The sequence below is a fragment of the Marmota marmota genome, unplaced genomic scaffold (genome assembly GCF_001458135.2).
Source record: "Marmota marmota marmota unplaced genomic scaffold, marMar, whole genome shotgun sequence".
Classification (NCBI taxonomy): Eukaryota; Metazoa; Chordata; class Mammalia; order Rodentia; family Sciuridae; genus Marmota; species Marmota marmota.
Genome location: NW_026000026.1, coordinates 43778931 through 43792492, shown reverse-complemented (window position 1 = coordinate 43792492; position 13562 = coordinate 43778931). Strand labels below are relative to the sequence as shown.

Sequence of the window (13562 nt, the reverse complement as noted above, 5' to 3'; positions counted from 1 at the left end):
TATTCCCTTTCACCCCAGCACAGCCCTCTGTTTTCTTGGGCGGGCGGCGGGGCTTTAGGGTGATAGGAAGGCTCTGTGCTGTGAAAGAATAGTAAGGATGGTTGCAGTATGGAAGGGAGGCTAGGGGTGTAAGATCTAAGAACTGTGCTCTAAATTAACCCTTTGAGCCACACCTGAGAGAGAACTTACCATCTGCTCAGCTGGCTATACCCCTGCAGCCTCCAAACCTCCCAACTCTTCGGTTCTGTGACCAACACATTCCTTAACCTCTCTGAGCCTCAGTTTCCTTTTTTATCCTCATCAGAGAGTTATCTGAGGACCAAACAAGAGAACACAGATAAAGGTGCAAGAACAGTGCTTGATACAAAGTACGCCCCAGAGTGCATCTGTGAAAGGGAATCATAAGAAAAAATAAGCATCTGCCAGCCAGAATGGCTTTTTCCCTCATTCCATTCATCTTTCAACTCCTGTTCAGCTGCTTGTATCAGGAGAGGGACTGACTGCATGCAGTATGTGCTGTGTTTGGTGTTGTCTACTTTGTTCTGTGTTTTTACAAAGTGATGGACTGGTTTTGGTTCACTTTGGCATAAGCAAACATGGCAGATTCCTGCTATGAGCCCCACTTATCTGATTAGGGGGAAGTGGGAACATCATTATGTTCTGGAAAGAAACGTCTTTGTGCCCAAAAGATGGACATTCCTTTTGGGCAGATGTTTAGCTGCAGTGGTGGTAAGGTGCTGGGCTCCTTGTGTATTGATAGTCTATGGCAACACTGTGGATGCTCTTTCCAAGGACATAGGCAGTGACCTGCAATTCACTTCCTGGAGCAATGTGAGGCTTAACTACATGAAAGGAATGCTCATCTCCAGCTGCCAGAGACTCCCACTTTCCTCCTTACATTTCTGGAACGATGCATGTTAGATCTTCATTACTGCTACATTCAAGCTTGATAGACACAAGGGAGGTGACCTCTTCGCTTCCTTCCACACTATTAAAGAGTGCTATTTCTGAGCACCTCTCTTGGAAGCCCAAATGTAAACAACAAGACAAATAAAACATTTCTAATAGCCTTATTCTCTATTGATCTGGAAATAAAAATAAATTGGACAGAAAGACTCCATGGAGCAGTCGAGTGTAAGGATTTAGAGACCTCCTGGACAAGGGAGTAAGAAGAGGACAGAATCCCCAATTAACACACAGGCAAAGACTTGTACAGACTTTTCACCAAAGAAGATGGGAAACAGGCACATGAAAAGATGCTTGATGTGGCTGTGTCACTGTAATATGCTGATTTTGAGTCCTTTGGGTACAAACCGAGGAGTGGGATAGCTGTGTCAAGCGGTGGTTCCAGTCCATATGTTCTGAGGAATCTCTATACTGCTTTCCATAGTGGTGGCACCAATCTGCAGTCCCACCAACAATGTATGAGTGTACCTTTTCCCCACATCCTTGCCAACATTTATTGTTGCTTGTGTTCTTGATAATTGCCATTCTGCCAATCCCAACAAACCAAAGGCTGGGTGTTTTCTCTTATATGCAGATGCCAATTCACAATGGGGAGGGGGTGTCTAGAGAAGAATAGAGTTACCTTGGATTAGGTAGAGAGGAGTGAAGAAAGGGGAGGGGTGGGGAGGTAGAAAGGATAGTAGAATGAATCAGACATTATATGACTACATAGTGTGATTCTACATGATGTACAACCAGAAACAAGAATGAGAAATTATACTCCATTTATGTGGGACGTGTCAAAGTGCATTCCACTGTCATGTATAACTAATTAGAACAAATAACCAAAAAGAAAATAGAAGATTAAAGACCTCGCTTGTTCTAGAAATATATTAAGTATTCTCATACCCTTTTATAAAGTACAAGGTTCATTATGAGTTGTCTACTTATCATGTCTTACCATTTTGCTTTATAGAGCATTTCAATGACTAAATTCTAAAATGAACACTAACATTAAAAATAAAAGATGCTTGACATCATGATTTGTCAAGGAAATGCAAATTAAATGTCCAATGAGGTGCTACTCTTTTTCACTAGAATAACTAACATAACAACAAATGAAGAAAGCAAAACAAATAATACCAAGTGCTGCTGGTGATGCAAAGTAACTAGCATCTCACACATTGTTGGTGGGAATACGAAATGGCTCAGCCACTTTGTAAAGCCATTTGGTAGTTTCATACAAACATACCTACCACACAACCCAGTAACCCCTCTTCCAGGTTATTTGCTCCAAAGAAATGAGAGGCTATGTCCACACAAACAGGTCTGGGTGTATTTTACCATCTGTGTGATACTTGCCCAGGGAAAGTAGCCAGTGAAGCAGCATGTAATACTGCACAGGCTTTACCCAATAGTCATTTATCTCTGTGTAATAACCAGGGACCCAAAGCTATGAATTTGGGGGTAGAACTGATCAAAGTCTTATCTTTAAGGAGAAGAAATAAATAGGGGGGGGTGGTTCTTGATTAAACATAAGCCATTTGGATACCTGATTCTTTCACTTGCATGGTTGGTCAGAGGACTTTAGCTGGCTCAATCAGTTTTTTTGTTTAAGGATGCTAAGTGGAGGCCAGGGGGTGTTGTGGGCAAGGAGACATTCTCTTTTTCTCACTTTGTGGGGTATGTGAATATGAGACCTAAAATGGCTACAACCATTTTCTGCTGTGAAAGAAAACTACTCTGAAGAAAGGGAACAGAAGATATTAGAGGAAAACAACAATGGGCCAGGAGCCCTGACCACATCTTACCTGTTGACCATTTTCCTTTGTATTTTTCAAAAGACACTAATAAATCTCCTTCCTTTAAGAAGCCCAGTTAGAGGTTTTGTTTTGTTATTTGTTATTGGTTACCTGAAACTGAAAGCCTCAGAGCTAATCTAAATGTAGATCTCAGAATGGATATGATTTTAGGAGATATTTCAAAGAAGCAGAACAAGCCAGAAACAAGTTCTATGAGCCAAAGTCAAAGCCAACCCAGAGATGTGGGATGGAGATGTAGAGGCAATCTAAGTGGAGCCCGGCAGAGCTGGGTGGGTGACCTTAATGGAACTTTGGGCTTGGGAACAACAGTCTGTGTTAAGAAGATCAGGTGTGGGGCCCTGCCAGGACCTGGCCTTGGAAGAAGGGGGTGAGGAACAGCCAGGGAAAAGAGGCTACCAGGAGGCGGTGAGGAAGACTGCCTCAGGCAGATGGACAGTTAGAGGACTGAGGCATCAAGAGAAAGCCGTTCGTGCTGTGGGACTGCCTGTCCTCTAGGCCAGGGCATTAGTTATCTTTCCATCCCAGAGACCAAAATACCCGATAAGAACAACTCAGAAGAAGAAAAGTCTATTTTGGTTGATGGTTTCAGAGGTTCAGGCTGTGGATGACCAACTCCATTACTCTGGGCCTGAGGTGAGGCAGAACATCATAGCAAAAGGGTGTGGTGGAGAAAAGCTGTCCAGTTTATGGCAGCCAGGAAGGTGGGAGAAGGGAAGAGAGAGAGGAGAGAGAAGACAGGGACAAAACAGAATTCCCAAAGGCGTGCTTCTAGTGACCTCCTTCCTCTAGCCATGCCCATCTGCCTGCAGTTACCACCCAGGGACAAGGTTAAATTATTAATCCATTTGATGGATTAACCCCCGGGATGAGGTCACAGCTCTCAGGACCTAACTATTTCACCTCTGAACATTCCTACATTGCTACATGTACTTTTCATGGGACATTTCATATCCAAACCACAACAGCCAGCATTGTTCTAAGAACTGGAGCAGAGCTGAGCCTGCAGGTGGAGTTCAAGCAGGCTTGGCAGCTCTTTGGATTCAGCTGGTCTGGCACTGCAGCTGGGGATCTGCCTTCTAACAGGGACCTGCCTCTAGCCATAGGCAGTATGTAGAAGACACCGGGAGCAACTCCATTTTCCTGGGTGATAGAACCAATGACCACTCTGGCTGGACATGACCCTGACCTTGGTTCACTTCTGCACCACACATTTGGCTTTCTTGTCTCTCACAGGACCAAAATATCAGAGCATCATGCTTCCTGGGTACCATCAACCCCTGTTTATAGGTTTGTCAGCTAGTGGTATAAGCAATTCAGCCTCTTTTTCCTCAGTTCCCAGCCTCTTGGGGAATCTAGAAAATTCCCAGAATTAGGATATGATAGGTGATGAGTTGAAAATGATAGCTGGGATTTGAGGTGTACAGGGTAAACTGGTATGGGTCTTCTACTGCATATAGTCTGAATTTTCCATACATTTGATGGAAACAAGAGCCTTGCTGTGGGAGATTCCATCTGATTATAAGAGAAGCTTCTAGATTCACCTTGGCTGTGCTGAATACTTCTATCATTGATTCTGGGTCTTCATTCTTTGCATTGCCCCCAGATCCTACACCCTGAACTTCTAAAAAAAAACCCACAAAATATAAGGATAATCATAAGACTATCATAATGCATCTAGAGATTTATTAAGTTTAAGTTTCCCTATACAGAAAGTGAATGGATTCTGCCCTCAGCAGATGTGTCAACTTTAGTCTTAACCACCTCATTGGACTCTTGGTATCCATTTATTGGCCTGTCAATAAAAATAAAGTTACTTTAAAATTCAATGGGTGTATTTCTTAAAACATTTGAGTGCCACTCAATGGGTGTATCATGGAGTATTGAGTGTATTATCTTCACATACATGAAGCTTAATAAATAAATGGTAGTTGTTATTCTTAACATTAGAGGAAATTCTCTAAATACAAGATGTTCTGGCCCCAGACTCTAAATGGCCTGGTACTAATGCTTGTGTTTCCTCCAGTAGAATCGAAGATAAAATCCAACAGGTATCTTGTTTTAAAGCCATAGTCTTGAGTTTGCAGTAAACAGTCATGGGTTCACTCCTGTCTCCCCACCTTACCATTTCAGATCTTTGTAACTGCTAAACTCTATATTTCTTTGCTGAGGGATTTCTCTGGGCCCCCAAATCTCCTCTGTCTGTACTCAGCAGTCTGGAATGCTGGGGAATTCGTTCATTAAGAGGAATCCTCAACCAATAACTGATGGGAGTTGGTGGATAATACCCAGCTCCCCCACCCCTTACAGAAGGTCCCTTAGACAGCCCGGTACCACATTCTTTCCTAATTCTCACAGAAGGATCAAATCCTAGTGGCTGCAGTGATAATTTCCTTTCTAACACACTCTGTTTGATTGCCTTTTCTTCTTTGTCTCTCTTACTCCAGGTCTTTCTGGCATTTCCTGGGATCACCTTTCAGATGAATTACTTGTACTCAAGCCCTTGTTTAGAATCTCCTTTAGGGGATACCCAAATGAAGGCAAATTTCAATTCAGATGTGAAACCTTTGGGTGCGGCTAAGTTTTGTGTAAATGATCCAGCAGAGATAGGGTGTTATTTGAAGAAAAACAAGCCTCACCGAGATTAGATGGACCTCGCCAAAGAACATCAGGCACATTAGGGGGATGCCAGGAGCTGATGTGGGAGCTCTTTATAATAAACTGGAGCCATCTGCCGGCCTATATAACTGGAATATGAAAGTCCTAATCTGGGATGTAGTTAAACTGTTTACTCTCTGTTTGTGGTTATGTATTTAAAGCTTAACATGCTCGGAATGGTGGATTTAAATTCATAAGCACATTGTTTTACAAAATTGGCATGAAGCCCTTTCAATGCAATATGCAAAATACATTAGTAGGTTGCATCCAGAGCTTCATGTTTTCTCTTTGTCCTTATTATTTTTTGTTTTTATATAAAGAAAACTGGTAGGACCACAGTCCTGCAAAATGCCTTGTGAGAATGCCAAGAACCACTCTCTAAGCCACTTTCTAAGAAGCAATTTCCTTCCTGTCCCATAAAACTCCCCAAAGCACCTTAGGCGAACACTGAAGCATTGGGTATGTTTGCAAACTGCAAATACAGCAGACATTTAATTACACCGAATTCATCAAAACCCTAATTGAGACAGGAGCTCAAACCTTACAGCTTAATTACTTTAATTTCAGATGGGTAACAGACTTCGTCCTGTACTGCCCTTTATGCCGAAATGCTTAAAGAGAGGCCCACGGGCGCTCACTGGTAATTCTCCCAACCAAATGAAAGTGCAGATCAACATAAATAATAATGCTAAGTGAGAACCATGATTGGATTTATTAATCACTTCAATTCCCAGTTTCTATCCTTTGCTGTAATATTCCGCTGCACCAGTTTTATCACCTGGGAGGGTTCCTCAATGTGGGGAGGTGGGCAACTTTCATTGCTTACTAATTTTTTCTGTTCCATCCACTGATCAGACAGCACAGAAGGAAGTACCCATCCTTTGAGATTCTCCTTCTACCAACATCTCTTCATTTTCATTTGCACTTAGAAGACCTTTTCCTTGACCTTCTCTTTCCTTCTTGCCACATATCCTTGGGAAACCCTGGAGGCCTGTTAGAGAATTCCACCAACAGGTGGTTCAATTATCACAGTGACCTACTGTGGAATTTGGCAGCCAGGACCACCTTTATTGGTATTCTGGCTATTGAAAATGGTACCCAACTTGTGTTGGCCTACTGTGTGGGCCAGGTGCTATTAATATTGAACTTGCTAGGTTTCATCCTTATGGCAATGCTGGGAAGAAGGAGAATTTATACCCACTCTATAGGTAAGAAAATGGAGGCAGATAGAGCTGAAGTCACTTCTCCAAGGTCTCATAGTGAGTAAATGACAGAGTCAAGAACTCCCAGGCCAGTCTGATCCCCCAGGCCATGGTGCTTCCAAAAGATCATTTTGCTTCCTCTGAAAAGTGTTTAGGGATTTCACAAAACCCTAAAAGAGAGAACTGGATGGCTTTGAAAATCTCCAAGTAGGCACAGGATGAGGAAATTCAGAAGAAAGGGCTGGCACCCAGAATCATGGTGTGGGCTCCTTCGAACAATGATTCTGGTTATTTCTCCTCACAAGTGTGTGGGGTTGTGAATAAGCCAGCAAAGACCTCTGGAGGGATAGAGTGACAGATACCAGCATTTGCTGACGTGCAGGCAGCCACATGCCCTTGACGCAGGTGTTCCAACCAAGCTGGTGATGAACTGAGTTGCTGAAGAATTATGCACCCACGTGAATTCAAGCTATTTCATAAGTAATTAGTTTTGTGACACTGACTAGACACCGCCCCGTCATTTGTCTCATTTCTTTACATTATCTCTCCCCCTTTGGGCTTGCTTTTGAATTAAGCTCCAGGTACAAATGACTAATGAACTAATGACAACACCAATAACGGCCAGGCTAATAATCATACTGCTAATAGTGACAATGCTAATTAAGAGAGTGCTAACAGCAACAGACTCTACTGGTGTGACTATTCATCTCTGGAAGGCAATGAGGTCTCCAAGCAGAGGACAGCCAGGGGACAGTGACTGGCAGTGAAGGCAATGATGGAGACTCATTTTTTTTTTTTTGGTGTTAACCACATATGTATGAGAATTTAAAAACACTGTAATATGGGTCCAGAAAAATCTAAGACAACATATTATTGAGCAAAAGGATGAGAAAACAGAAAACATTGTCTGGTGAGTTGAGCAGAGCTCAATGATCAAGAACAGGAACAGCTGTCCAGGAGTCCCTTGTTAGAAGGAATTTGTGCACTTGGGGGCCCTGGAGCTAATTCCTGATGAGATCAAAGGGTCCCATTTGCCCATCACTCAGGAGTAACTAATACACCAGGCATCCCGGACAAATCCATCCATGTAAAGATGGTGGTGATAAAAGTGGGCCATATACAAGAGCAACGGTGTGCTGCAGTATATACAAGGTGGAGACACTGGAGTCAGGCGTTAGAGATGGGCAGCATGGGGTGCCCTAGCTGGCTGCTGAAAAATGGAACAGCCTGGTAAAGAGTATATTAAAAGGTTGGAAGGTGCATTCCTTAGCCTCTTAGGATTAACAGGTTGCTCAATTTTATAAGTGGAGCCTCCTCAAATGGAATTCTTGAAGTTGCTTTTTTTTTTTTTCCTAGAAGACACTGAGCCTTGGGTGTTTGGGCAGGGAGTTCAGGATTATAGTTCTTCTGAACAAAGTCCCTGTGGAGTCACAAATCTGCACACCTTTGGTACTGCTCCAACACACTGTGCCCATCACCACTCAGGAGCCTCACATTTTGGTGACTTCTAAGAAATTCCCCAAATGGGCACCAGTGTACATAAAGGAAACAGATCCTTATGATTCCCTAGCAGCGGGATAATCTCCTTAGCTAAAAGGGAGGTCTGTGAAGCCCCTCAGAACCTCAAAATCTAGCTAAAGCAAACAAGGAAATAAAATGCTCCTCTCTGTCCCTATAAAAAGAAAAGCTGTGTCCTAAACTGTTTTTTGGTAGATGATATTCCAGCCCTCTGTCTCTCCCATTTATTTTATTTTCTCTCAAGCAAAACCAGATCTAAAATTGTTTGAAGTCATTCTAGTTCAGATCAGTAACCCATCAAAACGAGTGGGACACATTCAAATTTGTGACTTGCGTCTTTCAGGCTGGTTAATTATTTATGTGGACTTGGGGATTCTGAATCCCATTTTGCTGGAGACATTTAAATAAGGATGGCTTGACAGTGTCTAGTTCCCACAGGTTCAGCCTCCTAAGGTGTGAGGCCCTCAATCACCACTGCCCAAGTCTGCTGCTGGGCCGCATTGTGAGTTGTGAGCCAAAAAGGACCATCTTGTGCCTCAACTTTGCCTCCTCTTCTCCAGATGCTTTGTTCCTTCATCATGAGGAGCTGTCTGTCTTACCTGCCCTGCGAAGAGCCCACAGACGCCAATGATGCACAGGATATTGAACACGGCTGAGCCCACGATGGTGCCAACTCCTACGTCACCCTTGGTGATGAAGACCCCTGAAACACAGATCCAATGTCAGCCTGCTTGGGGTGGCCCAGTTGAATTCCAAGGTGGACCCGGGGCCTTTCATAACTGCTAGACTGTTCTCAGGATCTGTAGGAAACAGCCAAGGGTTGGAGGGAGCTTCCTGAATACAGAGTGGAGACTATCCCACAGGAGCATCGGTCCTGGGTCAGGGACACATTGATGCATGGCAAAAGCATCATTTAAATAAAATAGCTGGGAAGTAGATATTCGGCTTGGGGCCCTGGACTCTTATTTCCTTTCACTGGAAAGAAAACCCTGGCCTAGGCCATTTGTCCCCAGTGCCCCCTCTCCATTTTTTTCTCAGATAGATAGGAAAGAGCTGAAATCCTCTCAGCTGAAATCACCTACCTATGACTGACGTGAACAGCTCTGGGGCCGAGCTGCCTGCTGCCATAAATGTGGCCCCTGCCACATCTTCGCTGAGGTGCAGGCGCTACAGAGGAGCAAAGACAAAGCACAGGTGAGTTTGGATTCTACCTGAGAACAGAGGTGACTGTGACTCTGAGGTCCCAGGTCCCGAGAAGGCCAGGACTAGGGCCTCAGTGAAACCTGGGGGCTGAGTTCAGTCCTACTCAGCCTCCTTCCCATCCTCCCAGAGTTGGATCACTCCTGCTGGACCCCTTGATGGACCAAAACTCCTCTTAGCATCCTCCTCACAGGAGGGGTCCCAAATCCAAGTGCCCCAGGGGCCATGCTGATGACAGGAAGGTGTGGAGTGGGTGGCGTGGGGTCACAGTGGACGACAGGCTCAAGGCAATGAGGGACATTCGCCTCCAACCTAACAGCAGCATTGCCAGTTCCCTCAGTGTTGCCAGACATTTTGATTTTAAAATAGAGGCCAATAATCCAGATTTATATGCAAAATATCCTGATTTTTTTTTTTTACAATGCTTTGATGATCTTGGGCAAAATAAGGTTCATGGCCACCAGTTTGTGAGCTTTCATTCTGAGGCTTAAAGGAGGCTGCTGAGGTGTGTGTGTGTGTGTGTGTGTGTGTGTGTGTGTGTGTGTAGGTCACCTTCCTGCAACTCTCTCCCCAACCTTGATGGAGTCCTCAAACCCTGGGTGTTAAAGTAGGAGTGGGGGCTTGAGATGGGGAAAGGTGATGAGGTATCTGCTCTGCTGAGGTATATGCAACACTCTCCAGGTCACCCTGCCTGTTAAACCAAAAGGTGATTTGCAAGAAGACAAGACAAATACACATTAGAGATTGTTTATCTTTTCTGCCTTCTCTCATGATCCAGAAAGTAAGCTCCTGGCTGGCAGAATGTAGCCAGTTCTGTCCTGGAGTTCCAGCAAAAACGTGCCAGTCTGGAATGCCATCGTCCTTCTTCCCAGATACACCAGTGGCTGCATTTCCTTGCTCAGCCATAGAGGGGCAGCATGGCCTTGGTGGAGGTTGTGGATCCACTGCCTGCTGGATCCGCAATGGACTGAAGCAGGAGTCCTGGTTAAACAATTTTATCTGACATCCTAGGTCCCTAGGTCCCTTCGCTCTGGACTCAGTAGCTACATACAGAGTATTGAGGAGACTCCAAGATGGAACCTCAACACTGAAAGCTGTGCCTGTGAGGGATACCTGAATACTCCAGTTGCAATGAGGCAGGAGACTAAGGAAGGCAGCCTAACTCAGAGCCTGGGCTCCCTGGGTGGCTTGCCTTGCCCAGACTTACCATGAGCTACAAGCCTTGCAGTGCTGTGGTTTCTTTCCAGGGGGACTCATGATGGCATTAGCTGTAGCCTTCCAAGCTTGGGTTCATAGCCTATTACTCTCTTTCCTTCCTTCAGTCCGTTTGTTTCTTCTTCCACATGCTCTTCCATTTCTCACTCTCTCTTCCCTAATTCACTCTAGTACTGGCAACATCTCACTGGACTCTTAGAATTACCACACAAGGGGTCTTCCTGTCTCTGAACTTCCAAATACCACAACCAAGTCATGGAAAGTCTTCCCCGGCTCCTGTGAGCATGGAATAATTTCTAACACCCCAGCCTGACAGCCAGGTTCCCTCTGACCTGATTCAAGCCCCTGTTCTCCCTCTCTTGGTTTGGTGGCTCAGACTCTCTCTGACCATATATTTTTTCCTTGAAATGCTTTGCCAATGAGACCTGCCCTCCAAGCATAAGCTCTTCCTGGTGTTCCAGGCAGAATCCATCTCTCTCCCTTTTCTCTCTGCACTGTCCAATTATTCACAACTTCACCCAGCCCTCTGTGCATCCAGGAAGATTGGCTTCAGGAACCCCTGTGGACACTAAAATTCTCAGCTGCCAAGTTCCTTATATAAATCAGAGCAGCATTTGCATATAGCCTACACACATTCTCCAGCCTACGGTAAATCATCTCTGGGTTGCTTAGAATTCCCAACACAATGTAAATGTTATGTAAATAATTGTTATACTGTATTATTTAGGGAATAATGACAAGAAAGTGTGTCTGTACATGTTCAGCACAGATGCAATATTTTTCTTGAATATTTTCCATCTGAACTTGAATACTTGGATATGAAACCTGAAGACACACGGGGCTGACTTTATCATCCTGGAGCCTGTATGTGTCCTGTAAGCTCTGGGATGGCAAGGCCCAGGCTGGATCTCATCAGTTACTTCTGAAGCCTTAGGCATAGAACTTGGCCTGGGCAGAGCCCAGTTCAGTGTTTGTAATACATGGGATGGACCCTGCCCCATGACCCAAGGGCATCACTCAAGGATCAGAAGGTCCCTGGAAACCTCAACCTGGCCCTGAAAGCCTTCTCACCCTCCTTATTCCATGTTGTCTTCTCTCCTCTGCTTGATCCAAGGCTGCCACTGCTGGGGTCCTTCAACTCACGGGCTTTTGCTCACTTTAGTTGTCTTTGAAATGCCTCTTTTCCTTCTTTACCTCCTCAGTGCAGCTGAGTATCTACCCCCATGGACATAGGATCACTCAACACTCTGGACACCTTCATGTGTCCCATGATGAACCTCTTGGATGTCCAAAATCTAAGGACTGCTAATCCACACAAGGGGAAAGGCAGGTGATAAGGGTGACATGAACTTTGCAAACATCAAGGCCTGACCCACTACTTGCTTGTGAGATCATCATGTGGATCCTCTTCTCTTTCCTATTCCTTGTCTCCCTCAACCTCCATTTTTTTTTCTGATTTCAACTTAAAACTATTTGAGACGGAGAATCTACCCCTCAGCTGTTGCTTTACTGAATAATATGAATTTCTTTCATAAGTCATATTCACAAAAGCTGCAAACAACATCTTTTTGAGTTTCTCTCCCCACTCTCAGTTTTAGTCTATGGGCAACTACTGACGACACACTACCACATTCCTCAAGGCAGATGAGGGAGAGCCAAGGTAATACACAGAGGCCTGGCACAGAAAGCCCCCTAGGCCACTGTGGATGGACCAGCACTGTGGTTCCTAATCTGGCAAGAAAATATAGCTCCAGAGAGAACTGATCACAGCTCTCTGAGAAGATGTAAACATGGGATCTCTGAAAAGCTGTAACTCTGTCCCTAACCCACAGACATGATGTTTGCTGAACAATTAAGGTTGTCTAAAGTCCACAGAGCCACACTGTCTCTCTGGGAGACATGTACCCTCTCTTGTTATATTGATCTTATATTGATCTTGTTATAATGGACTTAGGTGGTGGGAGCAGGGAGAGCTTGGAAAAGGGGTCCCTTTTCTGTGCCCATCCCTCCTGGGTGCCTATGGGCTCTGGAGTTGGAGTCAATCTTGACCAAACCATGGCCTGATATAAGCTCATCTCTGCAGTTGAGTGGCAACAAGAATGAAGACTCCAAGGAGTTCAAGCCACCTTGGGTTCAGATCATGACTCTACCCCTAGCTAGCTGTGAGTCCTGGGGAAAGATGCTCAATGTCTCTGAGCTCTGACTTCTATGTTCCTAACTCACCTGGTAGCGTTTGAGGAATGATTAAAGAGGCAATGAGCACATTCACACCATACTCACTTAGTAATTGATCCAGTTTCCAGCCCAACAAGGATTGAAGAAAAATAATAATTTCCCCTCATTAAACATTTTCTTTCCTTTTCCTCCCATCTTAACCTTTCCCTTAAAAAACTCACCTCTGCCCTCTTTTTCTGCCATTTGACAGCTCTTTGATTGCTTCTCCCTATAAGGGCATGTGCATTCTTGCTGGCAAGTTCTATGGATTTCTTCAATTAAGTTGAACCCATGATGACAACTGTATATATATTTACAGATCATAACAGCTTTGCTATTAACAGTAAGAAAGTTGCATGGGAATGAGACAGAGTGATTTTGCTTTGCATAAAAAATAAACCCCAAACATTGGGAGAGTCAATTCTCAGAGTCCTGGGTTCCACATCCCACAGATTCAACCAACCTCAGATGGAAAATATTCAGGAAAAATATGGCATTAATATTGCAATTATACTAAACAGATGCAGACTTTCCCCTTAGTCATTATTCCCCAAACAATAAAGTTATGACAACTTTTTACATAGCGTCTATGTTACATTAGGTATTTAAGTCATCTAGGGTTGACTTAAAGCACATGGGAGGATGTGTGTAGGTTATCTGCAAATATCATGCCATTTTATATGAAGGATTTGAGCATCCAAGGATTTTGGTATCTATGGAGATCCTAGAACTAAACTCCCATGGATATTGAGGGACAACTGTACTTCAGTCACAATAACCCTTTGTTATA

General features: G+C 44.1%; 1 protein-coding gene across 1 annotated transcript in view; it reads right to left on the bottom strand.

Annotated features, from left to right (window-relative positions):
• Slc24a3 (solute carrier family 24 member 3) overlaps nt 1–13562 on the bottom strand; it is a 530728-nt gene that overhangs the window by 133723 nt on the left and 383443 nt on the right. Inside the window, exons 5-6 of the mRNA XM_048811364.1 lie at nt 9226–9310; nt 8743–8846 (exon numbers count right to left, since the gene is read on the bottom strand). Of these exons, the coding sequence (XP_048667321.1) occupies nt 8743–8846; nt 9226–9310 (189 nt within the window). The remainder of the gene's footprint in view (nt 1–8742; nt 8847–9225; nt 9311–13562) is intronic.